The sequence below is a fragment of the Leuciscus leuciscus genome, assembly GCF_965113295.1.
Source record: "Leuciscus leuciscus genome assembly, chromosome: 1".
In the NCBI taxonomy this organism is placed as follows: domain Eukaryota; kingdom Metazoa; phylum Chordata; class Actinopteri; order Cypriniformes; family Leuciscidae; genus Leuciscus; species Leuciscus leuciscus.
The window spans coordinates 72,861,964-72,885,894 of record NC_138725.1 but is presented as its reverse complement, the minus strand read 5'-3'; the positions used below and the strand labels follow the sequence as shown (position 1 = coordinate 72,885,894).

Sequence of the window (23,931 nt, the reverse complement as noted above, 5' to 3'; positions counted from 1 at the left end):
GACTTACATTTATGTAATCTTGAAATCATGAACTCTCCTTCATGATCCACACTAGAAAACACACATACACACACACAGAGAGAGAGAGAGAGAGAGAGAGAGAGAGAGAGAGAGAGAGAGAGAGAGAGAGAGAGAGAGAGAGAGAGAGAGAGAGAGACTGTTATTACACAAACACAAAAGCTGAAGTTTCCTTATTGTAAAAAAAAAATTCTCTTTGTTTGTTTTTTTCTTTCATGTAGATTAGTTATTTTATATAGGGTTAATTATGTATTACTTTGTCAGATAAAGGTGCTCAGTACCAAAGTCCATTTAAAGGCACAGTATGTAAGTTTCGCCACTAGAGGTCGCTTATTCAAAAACAAAGGCGTAGCTTGATGTTGCCGTTAATGAGCTTGGATTCATGGGAGTTGTTGTCTTCAACTCCATAGCCAATGGAAAGGAATCTGACGAACTCGGGCAGAAATCATGTTCATGGATGAGCTAACGTATTCAATTTGAACGAGGCCGCTGGAGTGAATGCTAATGAAAGACACCTGCGATACATACCGGTCTCGAATCCAGCGACACTGCAGTCGGCCGCTTCCGCTCTTTTCCTTGCGTATGTGCGCTGTTTTACATGGTTAAAATAATCTTACTAAATACATTTGAGTACTAATTTTACTCTTTGCGTTCACTCTGGCTGGTATGAGACACTTTTTGCACTTTGCAGAAACCTAGATCGATATTAGAATATCCTAATACCTACTGGATGACAAGGTACTCATGGTAAATCAAGAAAACAAGAGTTTCAAACAATAAGACTAACCGTGCTGAGCAATTTAACAAAAAATTGTTTTCTGTCGATAAATGTATCCAAACAATTGCTCACCTGTCAAATAAAACCCATAAAATGTGTTTATTTCTATGAAAATAATTTCTATGAAAGTAAAATTGAAAATCGAGAGAAACACAGATATGATCAATCTTTAAATGCGTTTTGTTCAAATGATTCCCACATACAGTAAATGGTTCAAATCAGTCTGTTGATGTGTCATCCAGTTGTAAAAGACAGATGGTTCATTTGAATGGGTTGTTTCACCTCATAGTATGTCTGTTTGGATGCATTCATAATTCATGCTGCTGTTGTTTGCTCATCTGGATTTAATTTTATATATGTATGTACACATGTACGTTTAGTTTAATTGGGTTGGGGTGCCGTTAAAAACAAAAAAACAAAAACAAAAAACAGGGGTGCCATGCTTTCAAAAAGTTTGGGAACCACTGTTCTATAGCATAGTTGCTAATTCCTCCCCGACGCTCCGTCATGGCGATATCGCGAGACAGCTTTTCACTTGATAAGAAATCTCATCACATCTTAGTCTCGCGAGATCTCGTGGCACAAGATCTCGTCACACCCCTAATATTCACATAGAAAATAGTTATTTTAAAATATAGTAATATTTTACAATTTTACTGTTTTTACTGTATTTTGATCACATAAAGTCAGCCTTGGTGAGCAGAATAGACTTCTGTCAAATATATAAAAAATCTTATTATTCCATAATTTTGGCCAGCATTAGGACAAATGGTTTAAACAATGGATGGATGGACAATATTTGCTAAAAAAAAAAATCTGAAATAAATCATTTGAAAATTAATCAGTAAAAAAAATAAAACAATCTGAACCTGATAAAAATTTTTTAAAAAAATTAAAAATTAAAAAAATCTGTAAAACAAACATTGATACTTAAGATAGTATTTTTCTGTAGAAATATTTCAATGTCATGGTTATGTTTAGTTTAGTTGCCATTTGTTTTTCTCTCTTTTGTTTTCTTTCAGTTTAGATCTTGATTAACCTTTGTTAGTTGCCTTAGTTACTTAGTTCAACCTTTTTCTAGTTTAGTTGCCTTTTGTTTATCCCTTGTATATATAGCCCTGTGTTTCAGTTACTATTCTCCTATGATCTTCTGCATATTTTTGTTTGTTTATTAAAGACTGTTCATAAATAAAACAATCTGAATCTGATAAAAAAAATTACCTGTCTTTGTGTGTGTTGGCTTACCACACCATAACATGAAACTAAATCACAGAACAATCAATAATCTGTCTGTGTGTGTTCATTTAAATTGTGTAACACACACCTAGTCATGGATTATCTCACTTTTACTATGGTTACTTGCTAGTATTGACAATTAAAATATGTCATTGATGTTTGCAGTGCATAAATTGACTGCAAGTGTAAAAATTACAGTTAGAAGCTGCAGGTTGTTAAATCTTGCATTCTGCTTTAAATTAGACATGGATATGATATGATATGATAGATATGAAGTGGTGTCTGATCTCAGTCGTGAAATGATTTAATCCTTGTTCACAGTCTTCATGGAGCTTTTTTTCACCAATAAACTTGCAAGATTGTTTATTTTTTGGCATTTCTTACAGGAAGTGCTCATTATATTATGGACCTATACTGTACAATCCAGTGGCGGCTGCAGGTCTTTCAAAGAGGGGAAGCTAATTTTTTGCCTACATCATAAAAATTGTCCATTTATTTATATGTAAATTCTGCCCTACGTTCCTTTTCAAGAAAATTAAAGTTTGTCTCTCGACTACACTTGCAAAATACGCGATGGGGCTGAGCTCGAATAGCTTCTGCGTCAGCGACATTTTATAGAACAAAATTGCTGTCAATCAAAAGGAGATGCAGTCTTTCGAAAGACCCTCAACTAGGGTTGGGTATCGTTTGAATTTGAACGATTCCGATTCTGATTCCGATTCCTTGTTTCGATTCCGGTTCCTAATGATTCTCGATTCCGATTCTTTTAAGAGGCAGGGTCAAAAAAGTTTAGATCAATTTTAATTCTATGAACTATTTACTTTTTATGAACTTTACTATGAATTTCTCACAGGGCTGTTTTCAACTACAATATAAATATCAAATCTATTTTAAACAAATTTTAGGATATTTTAAATCTTTCTGAAGGAAATAGTCTGACCTTCTCCATCAATTGCTATTTTCACAGCTAAAATGGGCTATCAGGTAAAATAGGCTAAATAAGGTTGTTTACACTCATGTGTAAATGTGTTTTCATGAATTTTTTTTTTTTTTTTTTTACGTTCGCCGGCATCACGCGCAGTTTTCAAACGGACAAGCAGAGGACGAGAGAATATGGTTGCAACTAGCAAGATACCGAAGAATAAGAAAACATCATATAAGTACGTTTTTAAGGTTTAACGTCAGGGTTGTTTGCTCTGAATACATTTTATGAGACGCTGTGTGAGTTAATAAGGCAACTCACACAGCGTCTCATAAAATGTATCGGTTCGCAGTTTAGCATAACAATCCATATACGCTTACACCTGTGCTAGTAATACACGCATTTACCATGCCGTGTGTACGTTACAGTTTACAAATGTTTAACTAATGTGGGGAAGTAGGCTACAGCTGTCAGTGTTCAGCGAGTTAACATTTGGCAGTTTGAAATCGATTAGGTAGTTACTTCAGTTCAGAATAGGGCTAGAAATGATCAAATTGGTAACTTAGACAGCGGTTTCTTCTTCCGGTCGGCAGACTGTGAATCGAAACTAGGAATCGAAATTTAAACTTTTGAATGATTCCGGGAAAAATCGCAAAGCTAGTCCCGGTTCCAATCAATACTCGATACCCAAGCCTAATCATAACGCAGAAGCCCAGAGTCCAGGCCAGCCCACTCCTCCATTCACCCCCAGAGACGCTGAGCGTCCGTGGGCGGGACATAATCGCAGCATTTATCAAATGACCGTCTAGTTTCTAAGCACTGAAAAAAACTGTTCAAAGCAGCCCCATTGAAGTCAATGGACGCTGGGCTTCTACAGGGAAATGCATTGTGACGCTACAGGAATGTATGAGAAGGAAATCGAGTCAGCCGACCTGCTATATGTAGCTGATTCTGAACGAACTCGTCTTCGAGATGAACGTGTTCTAATGCATTTTTCGTCAATTAAACCTTAACAAAATAGTACATATTTGACGATTAATTTTTTGACATTATAGATGTAGTCTATACTACATAGACATAGTATTTTTTTGACATTTCTTGCAGTCTTAAAGAAATCCCCACTGATGCACAATCATATATTCTCTAGATATTCAAAAATATAGAAGCTTCTTTTTCATTTAAAACTAAACGCCATACTCAGTCCCAAGCTATATTAAATTATTATGGGATCTCATTCAATGCTTTCAGAATCTTCACTTTTTAAAATAATTTTGTTTCTGTATTTTTAAAATGAACATTTTAATGACAGTATAACTGAACAAAACGGAATTCTTTTATTTATCAAAATAAACCAAAAATAGTAGAAACTTGGCTAAAGTGATTGTTTTGAACAATTATTAAGTTAGACATTATTAAAAACATTATTTTAGCTGAAATATTTGTATCAATACTTTGTGCCTTTTGCCCCATGCAGGTGTAAAAGGCCCACCTAATACATTTATATGATTTTGTGTCTGTTACTCCATCAATGTTCAATTAAAAAAAAAGAAATTTTGCAATCATAAAATATGGGAGTAGTGAAAAACAGTGCTGGGCAGTATGACAAAAATTTATATCATGGTATTTTTCAAAATGATACCCGTTTCACGGTATATAATTATATAATTACATATATATTACATATTATATATAGGAAATACTGCAGTAGATTGACTTAGAATGCCCTAATTTACTGTCATGAGTGAATATTGTAGAAAATTCCACACTAGTATCAAATTCCTGTTTGTTTGAAAGCTCATCCAATCATCATAGAGAAGTTGAGTTTCCATCCAGGACCAAAATAAATAAGTTAAAGCTCAATATCTATTGAACATTCAGATGTTTTTTTTGTTGATGATGTAATTTTTTTTTCAATGCAAGCATAGCATCTTACTTTCATATAAAGGCATTGCCTTTTTTAAATTAAGTTCCAATCTTTTTCTGTAAGAAACAAAGAAACATCTCTGAACAACCACAACAACAATGGCAAATTCTCTCACATATATACACAGAAGACAGGAGGATTGTTACTGCTCACATACTTGTCCAGAGTCACGGGTCCAGGGTGACTGTAGATCAGGTCCAGCTCTCTCAGGTGTGAAGGGTTTGAACTCAGAGCTGATGCCAGAGCAGCACGACCTTCCTCTGTCACCATACAGCCAGATAACCTACAACAACAGTAGGTCTTCATGTTACTTTTAGAGATATACAATACAATCTACCAGGGGTGCAAAACATACGGCCAGTGGGACGCAAATGGCCTGCCAGATCATTCCATACGTCATGCCACTCATGTTACTGTTAATGTACATACTAGCTTAAAGGGGACCTGTTGTGCAAAATTCACTTTTACATGGTGTTTGAACATAAATGTGTGTTGGCACTAATCCCTCTTTTATACCCTAGACTGTTTTTTTTAAGTGTCATGAAATCCCCTTGTTTAGCACTAGTCATTCACACCACAGATTTGAAAAAAACCCAAGAAATGGGCACGTAAAGCTGTGGAAAATTGTAGAAGGTGGTGTGGAAGAAATTTGATCATTAAGATGTGTGTGACCATCATATGACAGTAAAACAGCAAACAGAATCCTTATTCTAATATGGAATTGTATTGTGGAATGGTAAAGAGTGTTGGTAGGTGACAGGAGGGCCTCCACTCAAGGATAAAATATGATGAAGTCGTCTAAGAATCTTCCATGTATGGTTGAAATACCATCATTGGCCTAGAAAGATAACAATCTGGGAGTCAAAACTATAAAGGAGGAAGGATGCCCTCCCTTCACTGTCACACTCTGCAGCCACTCTGTGTGACTGTATGACTGCTGGCCTTTTCTTGCAAGAAAATAAACCTCAAAGACTATTTGAAATGTTTATCTCTTATTCAGTGATAGAATTTTGTTTGCCACCACAATTTGGCATTGTCAGCAGGATTCCTTGGATGTGCCTCTTGGACCCGAGATAGACGGTGTTTGGCCACCTGGAAAGAGCAGTTCCAGCCCTACCTCATAAACTTGAGAAAAAGGTGCCGACCGCCAGGGTCCAGGAGAGACACCACTGGAATCATGAAAAGAACTGAAGTGGCTCAGACTGGTAAGAGACACATTTTTTATTATAAAAGGTACCAGAGGGATTGACTCATGATGGTTGATGAAACTCTGTGGTGACTAGTATGGGGATACTAGTCTGGTGGGTTTAGTTAATCCACGGTATTGTAGTGGGGGAGACCCCGAGGGTCTGGATGATCAAATTTGTGAGCAACTGCTCTCCTTTTTCAATTGAGGTGAAAACTGATCTCTCTAGAGACGTCTAGAGTTATATATAGACCACAGAGAGTAACTGGCCATCATGGGGAAGTCCCAGAGTAAAAAGTGTAAAAAATATCAATATGATACACCGGTGTTTTGTCTGATGAGGAGAGTGTATGGGTTCAAATGTTTGAGTAGTATTTAAAGGTTAATTAAATACCATGATTTCCCTAGAGAAGGAACTTTAAGTGTCACTAGGCTGACAGTAGTTAAAGACCCTGTTGTAGAGGGACGTGAATAACAGAAGACTGTTTTGCGTGTGTGTGTGTGTGTCACTAGGCTGACAGTAGTTAAAGACCCTGTTGTGTGTGTGTGTGTGTGTGTGTGTGTGTGTGTGTGTGTGTGTGTGTGTGTGTGTGTGTGTGTGTGTGTGTGTGTGTGTGGATTATAAGCCAACAATATTGTGCTAGTTAGAGGAGGCAGAGTGCAAAGAAAAAAGTCAAACTGCCAGAAAAAAAGAAAAAAAAAAGTTTTTTAACTGTTCATCCAGTAAATGGATGCATGACATTAGATGTCTAGAGAACTTACATTTATATAATAAGGATTGAAGGAGCAAGCAGCTATATTGCTGTCTGTGCGACTTGGGGATTGAGATATGAGATATATAATATTTTGATTTCTGGAAAACAGTAGAGATAAGTGGAACTGAGACAATAATGATAGTACTTGTTGAATCTGCAGACTAACCATTTGATAGATGAAAAGAAATATTAACATAATGGTTAATTAAGTAAGGTATTTATACACCACTGAAGACAGTAATGTATATGATGTTGTATTTCTGTCAACAGATCCTACTAAATAGTACACAATGCACCTTTAATACAACTCAGTATATCATACAAAATCAGTACATGAATTGGCTCAATTTTAAATCAATATAATAAATAAATAAGGTGGAGGATGAGCTATCAAATTCATTTTTGTTTATCAAGGAGATTTAAAATAGAATAATTGAAATTGAAAATATTTTTCCAAATTCAACAGCAAAGGATGTTTACAATTTAGATATTAACTTTATTAAAAAAAAAATACAGCTCCCTGATGTTAGCTCTGTTAACTCATTTGACAAATTTATCAATTAGAGAATGTTTTTTTCCCAAAATTTTGGAAAAAGGCTGTAGTTACACCACTCTTTAAATCAGGGGATCCCAGCCTGATTTAAAATTATCGACCAATATTAATTTTGCCGGTAATGTCAAAGTTTTTAGAGAAGGTTGTAGCTGAACAATTAATAAACTACCTAAAGACTAATAACCTCCTTCACCAACATCAATTTAGTTTTAGACCACATCATTCGACAGAAACAACTATCTGCTATTTCCTGGAAAAAGCTTGGCAGTCTTTGAATCAGGGACATGTGATGGGAGCAGTATTCATTGACCTAAAAAAGGCATTTGATAGTTAACCACACTTTTCTTTTATTTAAATTAAGTGCATTTAATTTGAGTAAATGTCCAATTGAGTGGTTTACCTCATATTTAAATCAAAGAGAGCAGTGTGTTAAAATTGAGAATACAAAATCATTGTTTATGAGAAACAAAATGGGCTTACCTTAAGCTCAATCTTAGGCCCCTTGCCTTTTAATTTGTTTATGATTTATCATGTTGTTGTCCAGATGTTGACTGTCAGCTTTATGCTGATGATACAGTAATTTATACATCTGCTAAGTCATCTAACAAGGTTGCTGCAATTTTAAATGAACAAATGGAAAGGATATCTATATGGCTCAAGGAAAATCATCTTACTTTAAATGTTAAGAAAACAGTTTTTATGTGCTTTTCTAATAGAAAGCAAAAAGAAAAAGTGACAATTAGGGTTCATAATTAAGAAATAGAGGTAGATGAGTTTAATTTTTTAGATATTGTTTTTTAGATCAACTTAACTTAAATTTGATAAACATATAAAAAAGCTTTTCAAAGGTGAGGATTAACCTAAAATTGTTTTAAACTTATTAGACAATACATCTCAATTGAGGTGGCTCATCTTTTTATGCATGAGATGATTTTGCCCCACATTTCGTACTGTATTACAGTTTGGACTCAAACAAGTGATTCCCTAACTTAAAAAACTTCAGATGTTGTATAATCGGGCTCTAAAAATAATGGATAAAAAGCCAAAGCGATGGCATCACTGCCATATATAAAAAAAAAAATATATATATATATATATATATATATATATATATAAAAAACTGAATATGCTTAGTTTTACAAATAAAAAAAAAGTCATATATAACATTTATTTTTAAATGTTTGCACAATAAGGCACCATCTGCTCTATGTAAACTGATAAAGAGAAAGGGTAATACAAGTAGAATCACTAGGAGTACAGCAGGTGGGAATTGTAGGATTGATTTCTGTAGAACTACACAAGGGCAAAGAGCCTTTTCAGTAAAGGGCTCCCAACTCTGGAACATGTTGCCAAATGAGTTTAAAGCAGTACGTGAAATAAAGTCTTTTACATTGAAGGTAAAGCAGTGGTTTAAAATAAACCAGAACTGCATGCATATTTCAATTTAATAAATGTTTGTTTTAATTAGTTATTCATGCCAGGGTTGGAAGCATCCTTAAAATAGGTACAGGTCATTTAGGTATATATTTGTATGTGTATAAATGACATGCTGTATTAGCTTTATTCTATGATTAGTAGGTTTTATTAATTTCTTGCTTTCTTTTTATTTTATTTCTTTTTTTAGAAAAGCCTTTCTAGGGACCCAAGACGCAAATAAGCTTATGCTATACTCTCGATGTGCAATACATATTTTCCAGTTTTCGACTGGAATATTTTTTTATTTTTTTTACTGTCCCTATATAAATAAACTTTTAAATAAATAAATTATTAGACCTTTAAAATGTTCTTCTGCATTTTTTCCTAATTCTTGTGAGTGTGTTATATAGGGTTATGTGTGTAAAATGCATCAAGGTACCCTTAAATCCGTTTATTGTTTTTTTTCCCCCTCTGTGGTCATATTTTAATATTCATGTGTCTGTATAATTAGGGTGTAGCAGTTCTGTGTTTTATTGGTTATTTCCCCCCCCCCTCTTCCCACCCTCTACACTCCCACTTTTCCACAGCTTTACACGCCCATTTCATCAGACTTTTTGAACTTTGAGGTGTGAACTACCAGGCTAATTTCATGACACTTTAAGGATGGACCAAAACAAACAAATTTAACCCTTGGCTATTTTAATGTAGTTGATTTCATGCATTTACATTGCAAAACTGGTGAAGAAAAAAATTAATAAAAAGTTGGTACTGCCCTGATGAAGCCATTTATAAACATGTATTTGCACATATTCCACAAGACAAAATAATATCTTGATTTTACACAAATTATCATATTTATGTACTTGTGGATCTTTATATAATGCGTTTTCTTCCTGAGAATCAATTACTGTTTGCAGCCTTTTGTGATAGTTGTACATGAGTCTGTGGCTCTGTTTACAAATGACATTGACGTGATGACCGTGATTAAGAAGATCAGATCATCAACCAATCAGAACATGTATACATTTGTCCAAACTAAGAAGCTTCTGTATCCAGATAACTGATCGGATCTCTTTCCTCGTGCAATATTAACCCTTTCGCACGTACGATCACACCAGTGTGATCAGTCAGTGCTGATAATTGGAGCATATGATCACACCGGTTTGATTAGAACGATCAGTGCATCCTGTGTAAATATTTTAAACTTGCGTGTGAAAAGGTTAAAATTGAGTCTGGAACAAATTTTGCTTACAAATTAACAGAACTGTATATACTTAATGAGTTCTGTTTGTGTACATGCAAAATATACAAACTTATATGGTATACATGAATTCATAGGTAAAAGTTCAACATAACTCAGCGATGTTTGAACTTTATGTTTTCAGCACGATGCCTAGGTTAATCTGAAATTGGTTTGAAAAGTGAATTATGCTTAGGAAAAAACTTAAGGACATTGTTATAAACATGAACTTTAAGCTATGCAAATTAACCATGCAAAAGAGAGGCTATACACTGGCAACCTCTGACAGCATCAGCCAATCAAAAGACTGGATCTGAAAGGTGCCAATTCGCAATTCCATCCTTCCAGGAGAGATTAAAAGGTTATTTCTTCATAATACGGTTAAAAGGTTCTTTCTTCATAATACGGTTATCCTTCATAGGTTTACCTTATTACTTCCAGAGGTACTACAGTTTACCTTTCCATAAGATAACTTTTAACTGCCATAGTAACATCCAACTCAGTCACTTTCATTTTTCAATCTTTTTGCATTGTATCCATTCAGTAGTTGTTAGTTACTCTTGTCTATCCTTTTGTTAATAACATAATTTTATTACACTTGTGTCTTCCTTGTGTTGATAATAAAGTAAGAGGCTCTACAAGTTAACAGTACATCACAAATCCTTCATATTAGTCAGATGACGAACTACCTCCAATTTCTATAATTCTAATTCAGCCAACAATCTCCCATGATTGTTCTTTACTGTCAAAGTGAAATTCCTTGGCTGGTGTCCCATAACATAGGAAAGGAATCATCTGAAACTCTTACATTCACCTTAGGTGACGTGTGACCAAAAACACTCAATGTTAAGATTCATACTAAATATTAAAATGAATAGTTGAGCCCATAAATCTCGACAGTATTTTTCTGGTAATGGGCAGGTCAGAAGAACTCATTACAATCACAAATGTGTTTAAACGTGTCTTTTCAGTGGTCTGATACACAAATCAACTCTATAAAACAGACATTTCTTAAAATGATTTTTTCATCTGCCAGGTTTTACATGCAACATTTACAGGGTTCCTACAGGTTTCTTCAAGTTAAATTCAAGTCTTTTTAAGACCTTTTAAAGACCATTTATATAAAAAAATTAATACCTATTTCACGTCCCTACCAGCAAAGAAAAACAAAATCCTTGAACTTGTGTTCATTTATTTTTCAAATGTGGAATGGGTAAAAGATGATAAGCCAAGCAGGTGTGAAAAATAAAAACATTTCAGTAGGCCACAGGAAAGTTTGACGAACAATGTTACGTTTTTTTTTGTTTTGTTTTTTACATTGGCTAGCTACTAGGGGTGTAACGGTTCACAAAATTCACGGTTCGGTTCGATACGATACACTTGTGTCACGGTTCGGTACGTTTTCCATACAGCAAAAATAAATAAATGCCAGAGAAATTTCCTTGAATAAATGTTTTTTTATTATGGTTTTATTTATTAAAACTATCATAAAGTATGATATATATATATATATATATATATATATATATATATATATATATATATATATATATATATATATATATAATTTTTATTTTATTTTATTTTTTTACTTTGAGCAATAATGGAGCTATATTTGACTCCTCTTAGGTCACAGTGGTTCTCAAACTTTTTCGGTCATTCCCTACTTTGGACAAGAGGGAGCTTTTAAGCCCCACCTGCCCCCATCACCCCAACACAATGCTAATGAAATACGCAATAAGCTTAAAATGTCCAAATTTATTGAAGTAACAAGTAGTATCAGTATAGTAACAAGTATCTAAATACAAACAAACTACCTACATCAAATAACAGCAAGTTCAAAAAAAAAGAAAATAAAAGTGCAGCTGTGTCATAACTTGCTTGAAATTCAAAAATAGAGAACATAAAAGTGCAGCTGTGTCAAAATTTGTATCAAGTTCAAAAATAGAAAATAAATAAAAGTGCCACTTTGCAAGCGGTAAAAAAAAAAGAAAAAAAAGAAGAGGAATCCATTTGGCAAGACAGGTCTATTTATACCTGCATTAGTAACTGCAATGAGCCTGTTTTGCATTGCACAATTTATGTATTGCCCACACTAGCCTGTTACCCATCGGCGCGAAACATGTATATAAATATACATATCTATGGGCGCGAAAGTTTGTTCCGGTAATATTAATATGCCAACGTCATGTCAATCATTATTTTGGGGGTGGGGAGGGGAATTCCTGTTACACTTGTTGTCGCCCCCGGTTGTGATCGGTCTAATAAGCGGCAACGCACAGCTATAAGGAAGGTTTGCTCTCACACGCGCTGCATTTATAGTCACACGTAAACGAAACACACACGCGCGCGCCCAGTCACTCTCTAGTCTAGAGCGCGGTCTTGCTTCTCATTTGCGGCCGTCAAGGAGCCGCTATCAATATGCGGGAGACTCCCGGAACTTCCAGGAGAGTTGGGATGTCTGGATAAAGATTTAAAGGCATAAAAAGGAAAATTTCCTCTCGTTTGGCGCCCCACCGGTCACGTCTCTATTCCCACCAGTGGGGCGCGCCCCACACTTTGAGAACGAGCATATAAAACAAAACAGCTAATTGGACAAAATGAAATGTAATATTGTAGTAGGCTAGTTATAAACAAATGTGAATGCTTCTCACTAGATCTCGCAGTGATGTTATTACTTCAGTGGCAAATTCAAATGCTTTCTTTACTGGATCTCTTAGTGCTGTGTAGTATAAGATCGGCTCGCGCTGCTTTGGTCCAAACTGATAAACGCTGCTTCCTGCCTTCCTTTCAGCCTTTCATTCTTTCATTTACTGAAGGCATCACGTGTTCGCAATATTTTGGACTGTGACCCGGGGCTGCGTTGCGGTTGCGTTCTCAATTATTGGTTCCGCCACTCTTTATTTATACTACGTTATTTAATCAAAATAAATGTGGTTGACAAATGAAACTTTTGAGGAAAAATACAATACGGAGAAGTTATATACAGCACAATTTTTAAGACCCAGACATAAAAATTCAAGACTTTTTAAAGTCTTTTTAAGGTATTATTTCCAAATTTATAAATTCAATGCTTTTAAGGCTTTTTAAGACCCCGCGGGAACCCTGATTTATATTCTCCATGTACATGTTACAAAAAGTAGTAAAATACCACATTAAATACCTCAGTATGTTGAGCTGACAGTTTGGAGTCAGGAGCGCATCAAACAGCAGCTTCACTCCTGAATCCTGCAGTTTATTGTTACTCAGATCCAGATCTCTGAGGAGGGAGGTTGATGATTGTAAAGTTGAAGCCACAATTTCACAGCACCGATCAGTGAGATTACAGCCAGCCAATCTAAATACGACAAAAATAAACAATTACATAAACTCTATATAGATAGGAATTTATGTTTGAGAGCATTGTGTGCATTGTCTCATACAAGGTGTCTGCATAGAACATGAATGTAAATAGGTTACATAAGTTATCTGAAAGTAATGATGACAACAACATATATAGAGTAACTGGAGATAATTCATTAAGGGCCACATTATCATCTTGTTTTTTCATACCTTTTTCTTGTAATAGCTCTTGACTATAAAATATTAATGAATTACAGGTGGAAGAAAACTTGGATTATATGTATACTGTACATGCAAAAACATAAAAAAATAATATTCTAGCTGTATTTAAAACACTGGAACATATAGAGTAGATTTATTTATATTTATAGAGTACATCACATTATTATTAGTATTTTTTTTAAAGCAACATTTAAATCAGACCTCAGAATGTTGACTTGACAGTTTGAACTCTTCAATCCATTGCATAGCAGCTTCACTCCTGAATCCTGCAGGTCATTGTTACTCAGGTCTAGCTCTCTCAGCAGTGAGTTTGATGATTGTAGAGCTAAGGCTATGCTTTTACAGCACTGATCAGTGAGTTTACAGTCTGCCAATCTGAAAACATTGAGGACTTTAATTAAAAAGGCATGTTAGTGAGCAGGTGTTCACAAAAGATTGCAAGACTGTAAGACTTGTGTAGCCCACCTTATATAAAACAAAGTTGTGTTGAAATGGCCATGTCCTTGTAAGCACAGTCTTAAATGACTTAAAAAGTCTTAATTTAACAAAGATTTGGGAGAACAATGGATGCATGTCAGATGTCTGGTCTTAAAATGCATTCTAATCACTGCTGTGGTCTGTGTCAATAATGTTAATCAAATGCACAATCTTATAGACTGACACTCATCTGGTTTTCACTCAACTGTTTATGCTCACTTAAGATGTAACTGACGAGTTTATATGAAGACTCCACAAGATGGGCATTTTATCAATTGACTGATTGCTTGAAATTACAGGAGGTATGTTGTAACAAACACATAAATTGGTTAAGACAACAAGTAGGATAATACATCATTTGTTTTTATCATTTCTAGTTTCTATACCTAAATACCTGAAAATCTTAAAACACTGTATTTCAATTGTATCTTTGTTCATTGAATCTATTTGTTGCGATTGGTCATTTTTTATTTGTTCTTTTTTTTTTTTATTACTGAGTGTTTACTTGTCTTAAATAATAATTTAAATGTATATTGGTTAGGCTAGTTGTTTTTCTATGGTATTTTTTTAACCACAGGCAAGCGTTCTGTGTGTAAATGTTTTTTAGTCTGTTTCTTTATATTCAGCTACAATTAAATGTTTTGCAATAAGACTAAAAGTGAATGATATCCACGTTTTTTTGTTTTGGTTTGTTTTTGACCTTATTGGAATGAAATTAGGAATCGATAAGAATATACGGAAGATAATAAATACAATACTCAGTTGCAAATGTATATTTTTGCTTGTGAACACCAACCCAGATAATATTCATCACAACACCATCAACTTCTGTCATTCAACTTATGTAACTACTGCGTGTTTATTTCACACTTACAGAGCTCTTCTGCAGTTCCTCACAGCAGGTAACAGTCTCAATCGACCCCCTTTTGCTTTGATGTTGTATATTTTAAGGTCAAACTCATCAAGCACCTCCTTTGACAGAATGCTGTTCGCTAAAGTTGAACAGTGTGCAAGAGAAAGTATTTTACTTTTTGCTTTAGATTTTGCACGTGCCTTCACTTCTTTAACAAAAGAATTGTTTTTCATCTCAATCAAGCAGTTTGACAGATTCAACCATCTTTCAGGACTGACATGTTTTTGTTGACCTCGTTTGAGGTTTTGGATAATTTTCTTGATGCTCTCTGGGTTGTTCTCTGTATGAATCAGCACATCCTTTAAGAGTCTCTGATTGGACTCCAGTGAGACGCCATGAAGGAATCGAAGGAAAAGATCCAGGTGTCCATTTTCACTCTTCAATGCTTTATTCATTGCTTCCTTCAGAAACACATCCAGAGAAACATTCCCACCCTGATTTTTGGACTTCCCTGTGAGGAAAATTCTCAGAACCTCAAAGTTCTTGTGTAAATAGCAGAAAAACAGATAGAGTGCTGCAAAAAACTCCTGAAAGCTCAGATGTACAAAGCTGTAAACCTTCCTGTGATAAATCACAGATTCCTCCCTAAAGATCTCAGTGCAAATCCCAGAATACACTGAGGCGTCAGTGACGTCTATGCCGCTCTCTCTCAGGTCCTCCTCATAGAACATCACATTGCCCTTCATCAACTGATTGAAAGCCAGTTCAGCAAGTTTCACAATCACATCTCTGTTGGACTGCAGGAGTTTCTCTGGATCTCTCTCTTCATACTTCTGGTTCCTCATATGAGTTTGAATGATGAGGAAGTGTATGTACATTTCAGTCAGAGTTTGAGGGATTTCTGCACTGCGATCTTGTTTCAGGATGTTTTGAAGTACAGTGGCTGAGATCCAGCAGAAGACTGGTATGTGGCACATGATGTGGAGGCTTCTTGCTTTTCTGATGTGTGAGATGATTCTGCTGGCTTGATGCTCATCACTGATTCTCTTCTTGAAATATTCCTCCTTCTGAGGGTCATTGAATCCCTGAATTTCTGTCACACGGTTGATGTAGTTAGAGGGGATCTGATTGGCTGCTGCTGGTCTGGTGGTGATCCAGATGAGAGCTGAGGGAAGTAGGTCTCCTTTCATGAGGTTTGACATCAACACACCCACTGATGAAGACTCAGTCATATCAGAAACTTTCTCACTGTCTGAAAACATCAATGTAATTCTGCTTTCATCCAGACCATCAAAGATGAACACAACTGTACATTCATCATACATCTTCGAGTCCAGATGTTGAAGTTCAGGATGAAAGTCCAGCAGAAGTCTGTGAAGACTGTACTGATGATCTTTAATCAAGTTCAGCTCTCTAAATGGAAGTACAAACATGAAATCTACATCCTGATTGGCTTTTCCCTCGGCCCAGTCCAGAATGAACTTCTGCACAGAAACGGTTTTTCCGATTCCAGCGATGCCTTTAGTAAGAACGGTTTTGATTTTGTCTTTCTTCTCTCTTATCTTATCCTCATATCCTGGTTCTGGTGAAGGATCAAAGATGTTATTGCAGTTGATTGGAGTGTCTCTAAGTGTCTTGTAACTTTTCTCCATCTGTAGCACTTCGTGTTCTTCATTCACTCCTTGACACTCTCCCTCTATGATGTACAGCTGTGTGTAAATCCTGTTCAGGAGGGTCTGATTCTCTTGTAGTTTGATTCCCTCAAATACCCTCTCATACTTCTTCTTCATGCTGGTTTTGTGCCGGTCTTTGACTCTCTGAAGATCATCATGCACTGGTTTGTGAGAATCGAGCTGCAGGGCTGCTTCTGAGTCATGATGACTGATGTGTATCTGACAGGAGGAGGATGTGCTGGTCTGACAGGACACATCTCTGATCTGGTCAGATCTCTCACCACTGAAAAGACATTAAGATGAACAAAAACAAATAGATCTTTATGAAATTAGAGAAAATATTTTAAATGTTTCTTGGTTCATCTTATTTGGTTCTTATTTAATCTTATTTGAAAACATACAACATTTAGAAATAAGTGTTCATTTAAGAGATTATCTTTTGTGGCTAATTTATGGTAACACTTTATTTTGTTGGTCCCTTTAGATATTCTGTTGACTGTAAGTAACATTGTACCTACATGTCAACTACAGTTGGTACTCAACCAGATTAATATTTTTCCTTTCCCGCGAATTCGCGTTCCTGCGGCGGTAAAATTGGGGATGTGTATCTGCTGTCTTTTACCGCTAAGAGGCGCTACAATCACAGACTTTGAAAAGTGTCCGTTTATTCTCTCTATTGCGTAATCTGACACAGCTTCATGTCATTTTAATTTGTTAGTAGGCCTAGATTTATGAACTGAAACATAACAGTGAAATAAAGTAAACTAAATGATCGAAAAATTAAAACTTGGTAACTGATGTTAGTCAGCAGAATTTGTGTTTTAGGATTAATTAAGAATTAAATAGGCTTACAGTAGGTTGTTATGATTAGCATTATTTTCTTTAATAAACAATGAAAACATTTCAACATAAACATTGCAAATAGAAAAATGTCACATCAATGAGGCTTTGCGTAGCCTAAGCATAAAGCGTTAATGCTCATAATAGAGTGACCAGATGATAGCTGTGTGGCTCAACGCTTCAACAGGTGCTTCAAGCGTTCCGAATTCAGATCTCAGCACTACAATCTTCATAATTTTGTTTCTAATTTAATATGCTATTTGTCCAACAAAAAAATAAAATCTGAAATGTTCATTTATTGATTCGAAACACTTTTCTGAGCTTTATTATTCATTGTCTGTCATTTTTACTATAGTCATTTAGATGATAACATTGTAGCCTATTCATGCTGTTAACCGATGTTGGCCGACAGCGTTTATGTTTTACAGTTCTTGATGCTTAAAGGTAACAGTTTATTAAAGTCAAGCATTTTGTTTAATTAATAAATGGCACATTACAACATAAATTTGCTACATTCCAGTAGAGCCTCTGTTGCGCAGCACAGACGACAAAACCCGAAGGTGCTGTTGAAGGCAGATTATCAGCCGATCACACCAGAAAATAAAGATGATGAAGCTCGTCTTTAATCTGCTAAATTATTGTTTTGTGAATCATTCACAAAATTTAGACGATTGACAGTGATACCCGACCATATCAACAAAAGAAAATTTTCAAAACAGATCCATACATTGAACAAATCAGAAAAAAGACTTAATGACTTAGCTATAAAAAAATAACAGACTAACTAAATAGTATTGCTTTCAATATAAAAACCAATGAAAATGTAAAAGAACACTAAAATTAATTAAGTTTAAAACCCCATCGCACATTTCAAGGTTTAAATAAAGAGTCGGGACAGTTTATTTATTTAAAACAAGTCGAGTTTAGTGTTTCCCTTCGCAATGCAAAATGAGAAATACAGAATCTTATTCTTGCGACATTTTAAATTTGTACTGACAAAGAAATTGCAGCTTTGTTTTGTACAATTAAAATGGTACAAAATGAAAATAGTAGCCTAGAAAGCAACATAAATTAAAATCGGGCGTTTTTCTTTGCCTCCCTCTCGCAGATGCGAGATATCTTTTTAGCAAGTTTCTTTCATCTCCCTCACTGCGCGCGCCGGGTCTCTATTGAAATTAAATGTTTCAGGGTAGAAACACATCATACAGCTGATAATACTGTATATTTCGCTACACCATCCACACCAATTACAAAAAACAACTGTAACAAATGATTTAGCCTTTGTTGCTTCAAAGAAAAATAATGCCTTTTTGAATTCACCTTAGGACAACAATAAAACGAGGTTGACCACAAATTAAAGAGCTCTGTATCTGCTGATCACTCTCATTCGTTTAGTTGTTAAAAATGTTATCTTGATCTTACTGGATCTCAGTGCAGCTTTTGATATGGTGGACCATGAGATTTTAATGAAACGGTTAGAATACTGGGTTGGTTTGAAGGGTAATGTCCTGAAGTGGTTTAAATCTTACCTTACGGACAGATCTTTTTTTAGTTAGCATGGGGAACTGCTTTTCATCAAAACTACGTCTTTCTTGGGGTGTCCCGCAAGGGTCTATCCTTGTTCCATTACTTTTTTCGCTGTATATGTTACCTCTGGTGGCTATATTTAGGAAACAATGTAGCATTTCATTGCTACGCGGACAATACTCAGATCTATGTCCCAGTGAGACAGTTAAATACAAATTATATTGATGCTTTATCAGCTTGTCTACAGGACATTAAAGATTGGATGGCTGATTTTTTTTTTTTTTTTTTTTTTTTTTTTTACTTAACGAAGATAAAACAGAAATAAATGTGTTCGGCCCTGATAGCAATGATGTGAGGCAATCTTTGAAGTCAACCCCTTTGTCTGGCTTTATGAAATCCAATGTGAAAAATTTGGGTTTTGTCTTGGATAGTAATCTAAAAATGGATAGCCAGATAAACTCAGTGGTGAGAACTAGTTGTTTTTTTTTATTTACGCCTTTTAGCTAAGACTAAACCATTCTTATCAGTCACAGATTTTGAGAAAGAAATTACAGCTTTGGTCTTTACTCGAATGGATTATTGTAACTCCCTTTTTTTATGGAATTGAGTCGATCTCTAGCCCACCTTCAGAAAGTCCAAAACGCAGCGGCTAGGATGATCAAGTCTGCCAAAAAATACGACTCTGTTACACTGCTTTTGATCTCTTTGAAATGGCTGCCCGTACGCTTCCGAATTATGTACAAGATCCTTATTCTGTTTTTTAAGGCTCTCCACAATCAGGCACCTGTGTACATATCCAATATGCTTTCACTTTATGCTCCACCTAGATCATTGAGATCGGAGAATCGTCATCTTTTTATGTGTGAGTAGGACAAAATATAAACTGTTAAACTGTCTGTTAAACATCTGTTAAACACTGTGTGTGAACTCTCTTGAAGGGGTTTCGATTGCAACTGTGACGGTTCTATGTATTGTTTCTTTATGTTGTGTGTGATTGTAAAGCACTTTGGGCAACTTGTGTTGTATTAAACTGTGCTATATAAGAATAAAGAAAGAAAAGAAAGAAAGAAAGAAAGTTGGCATGAACACGTTTCATCAACAGCTCATGTTTAGATAAGGCCATATTGTTGACAATCATACACGCTGCTCAAACATTCTAAAACTCTACAAAACCAGTTAAAACAACTGGATTGAACACTTCAAATGTATTTTTTTATAAAAATCCTTTAAATACATTAGCTACAATATTTATAATTTAATTAAAGGTGCTCTAAGCGACGTTGGGTGACGTCACTTCTTGTTGATGTTCAAAGTATTAGGCTTGTTTGAGATTAGCAAAATCTGCGCAGAACCGATCACCGGTGATCAGCGCGAGATGCATGCCGGTTAGAAATGTGTCCGAGTGCGGTCCGCCTTGCTCTGATGTCATGCTGACATATGTCAAAAAACTCTCGCAAGCGCAAGGCAGACGTGTCGAATTCTGCAGTCGAGCGCAGTTGCTCTCCACCGACTGCGCTGATCAAAAGCATGATGGGAAACGACTTGGTGACGACACAGCTTAATGATCATTGGCTTAAACAACCGTGATGTATGTTCTCTTTTAAAAATTCTGATTTTAAAACTCTGATATCATGTTTTATGTGTATAGCCTACGTTATTTGTGAATATTCCCAAACTATCTGACAGTGTGATCTCTATGGGTTATGCATTGTAATTTTTATTTAAACAGAAAACACATATGTCTGTATTAAAGAAAAAATGATTGATAAATATGTATTTGGAATGGAATTAAATAAGTACTTTGGATGTCTTGTTCATTATATGGTGGTAGTGGCGCTATGGATAAGACACATGCCTTTGGTGTGAGAGACCCGGGTTCGAATCCACTGTGAGACACCAATGTGACACCAATTGTAAGTCGCTTTGGATAAAAGCGTCAGCTAAATGAATAAATGTAAATGTAAATATTTATTTTCAAATAAAAGCAACAGAACTTAAATTACATCCAGTTTTTTAGCAACACTGTGCACGAGCGTGAATCCCGCGATATCCATCTTTGATCTCACAGGTGTCAGATCCACTGCGAGAAGAGAGAACTGTCCGGCTTGCCTGCACTTTTTTCACTCCTCCCCTCACTGCAGCCGCCTACTCTCGCATACATTTCAGGCGAGGCAAGGCGCATCTCAAACAAGCCTATTGTCAAACAAAACGGAGGCTAGCTCGACCCTCCCTCCTCCTCATCCCGTCCCCTCCCTCTCCCTTCCGTGCTTCCTGAAACAGTCATGAACCATTTAGAAAAAACAAACTGGATTTACCCACCTGTCCAGCAAAAACCAAGCCACCTGAATGTCGGATTGGAAGCCCTTGTAAATGCGGGACTTTGCGTTCCTTCTCCTTTTCCCTATTCTTTGTTATTTGTTCATCGGAACGTTGTCTCTTTGGTCGTGTGTCGGCCATATCAAAATTCTCAAAAATATAAAATTTCAACGTTAGTCGTTATAGGACATCTCTCCTCTAGCTAACTTCCCTCTTCATGCTTCTCTCTCCTCCACTGCCCACACCCCCCTTCATGTGCATGCGCACTAACCCCCCAACCTCCAAATCATTATTGTCGGTTATTGGCTGGAACACTGTTTGTTAGGACTATGTTTTGTGGTCCAGGCTGGGCCAGTTTGTTTTTGTTGCTGTTTGTGGAGCCTGGGCTGTCTACAGAGACTACGTTTTTTTTTACAGTGTGTTCAGGGGACAGGCAGCTAGTGGATAGTGAGGAGATGTTTGCTGGATGTGACAAAAAATGTTTTGGCCTAAAAAACGTGTGACATCACTTAGAGCACTTTTAAGATAGGGCCTATTTGGACACACCGAGAGATTTATCCTGAAAGTAATTTTGCCTTTGCCTGTTCTGTATCATTAGGCTGGCTATCCAACACTCTCCATATGAAAGATGGGACATTAACACCAATAAGGCTATTGTCCTGCACCCAGGGCTTAATTTGAGCCGGAACACGCCGGAACATGTTCCGTCACCTCCGACGTTGGATCCGGAACCTTTTTTATTGGATCCGGCACCTCCTGTGTCACTATGGAAAATTAATTGCCTAAATGAAAAAAATCAAATTACTGTTTGTGTAGTGTTCAATGTTGTTATTTGTCTGGTTAGTCTTTATTCCCGAATCCCCATTGAAATTCTACAAAAATCTTGTGTTTGTATTTTCGATGCGTTTTGAGGTGAATTTTCAGGGTAAGACAGAGGGGGGACATGACATGTTGTGCTAGTTGAGATTGCTGTTAGCTTCGATCGTTTCACTCAGGGGAAAAATGTCAAAAAGACAGCAAAGTTTGCTTAACTTTTTCAAATACGCTGGCAAGTCAGATCCCAAACAAGCAAAAATCGTTTCCGCTGATCAAGAATGTGGAGACACGGTGGACACAGCAGTAGTATCGACATAATATCTCGTTATTTCGACATAATAAGGGGACATTCTAATCTGCATTAAGCGTTCTTATAATGGTTTTCTATGGGAGTAGTAACGTGTAATTGCGTTCATATTCTGGGCTCATCTGATTTTTTGTAGCCTACATAGCATAGCCTACTTTGTTATGATTTTAGTATCATAATGATTAATAAATGCACGCACAATTATCCGTGAACTTGATTTGAACAAATGCCTTTCAACTTGTGTGTGCAAAATTCAGAATTAAATGAATGTGCAGCAATTTGTACAAATAGAGAGTCTGTAAGCCTACTATACTGTTGTAGCCATTAAATAAGCGCATTTAGTTTCATATTTGTTAAAATATTATAATGTTATTTATTTTTTTTCCATTTATGTTGATTTATGAAAAGTGAACAACACGAGTAAGATAGGATGCGCAATATATCGAGAGACAGAGCGGGTCAGACATGATTTTGACCACTTCATTAAGTTATGTTTTGTAAAAAGCCTTTCTTTAAAGTGAATTTCGTTTTGTATAAATTGTATCTTAATTGTAATAAATTTTTCATCAACCAATTGCCTGGATTTAATGAGTAAGAAGCAAATATAACAGACAATATAATCATGGAGGCGCCCACGCGGTCACTTGCATTGCACGTTAACTGGAGCGCATCTCATCCTAACTTAACAAAACTCAGTGTATGCCTCACACAGACATGAGAAATACATCAAATACACAAAGCTTGAAATGTCTTTAAACGAAATAATTCAAAAAGAAAAAAGAAAAAGGCTACTCTCTGATTATGTAACCCATTATGTGCATTTCTCTCTATAGGCGCGTTCACTATGACTATGATGGCGATCATCAACTTCATCTTTGCAGTCGACACTGTCAGAAAACACTAGTTTATTAATAAAAATCAATGCACGCGTCACCGGATTTACAAATGCACATCTTGCTTGTTGCAAGCACACATTTTATGTCGAAATAACGAGATATTATGTTGAAATAACATTATTATTAATAATAGCCTACATCTTTTAGAATATTTGATTGAATACTGAATGTTGCGCTTGTTCAATTTAATAAAAGTTAATAAAATTAAAACTTTAATTGTGATCATTAAAATAATAGAATATTAAATATTTCGTTTTTTAAAAATTACACTGTCTACGTAGCTTCTCTGCAGGGGCGGTGCCAGATAATTTTTAACGCATTTGCTGAGGGGGTGCTAGATCATTGACAGGGGGAGCTGCGCAAGATTTGGCCACTAAAATTATAAGTATTTTTACTTATTCAAATAAATCTCGAACCACAGTGGGTATTTCGTGCTGCTGTTAAACTAAATAACATTTATAGAATAATTATGAATAATTATGAACTTAAATTAAACAATATCTCAACATTTCGACAAATAAATAATTTGATCTGTTTTTACATTTTAATTCAGGGCGATTTACATTTAATTAGAGTGAGAAATTGGGACACATGATAAACATGTTTGAGCAGATCCTCTGTACCTCTCAGTTTC

At 35.7% G+C, this 23,931-nt stretch overlaps 2 protein-coding genes across 3 annotated transcripts in view; both read right to left on the bottom strand.

The window, feature by feature from the left end:
* Positions 1–23,931, bottom strand: part of LOC309509895 (uncharacterized protein) — a 328,406-nt gene that overhangs the window by 211,918 nt on the left and 92,557 nt on the right. The gene's annotated exons all lie outside the window — the stretch shown is intronic.
* The window catches only part of LOC309476880 (uncharacterized protein), a gene marked incomplete at its 5' end in the record, with an annotated part of 38,157 nt that overhangs the window by 3,309 nt on the left and 10,917 nt on the right, over positions 1–23,931 (bottom strand). Inside the window, 5 exons of the mRNA XM_082140021.1 lie at positions 8–51; positions 5,036–5,161; positions 13,192–13,365; positions 13,794–13,983; positions 15,098–16,878. Of these exons, the coding sequence (XP_081996147.1) occupies positions 8–51; positions 5,036–5,161; positions 13,192–13,365; positions 13,794–13,983; positions 15,098–16,878 (2,315 nt within the window). The remainder of the gene's footprint in view (positions 1–7; positions 52–5,035; positions 5,162–13,191; positions 13,366–13,793; positions 13,984–15,097; positions 16,879–23,931) is intronic.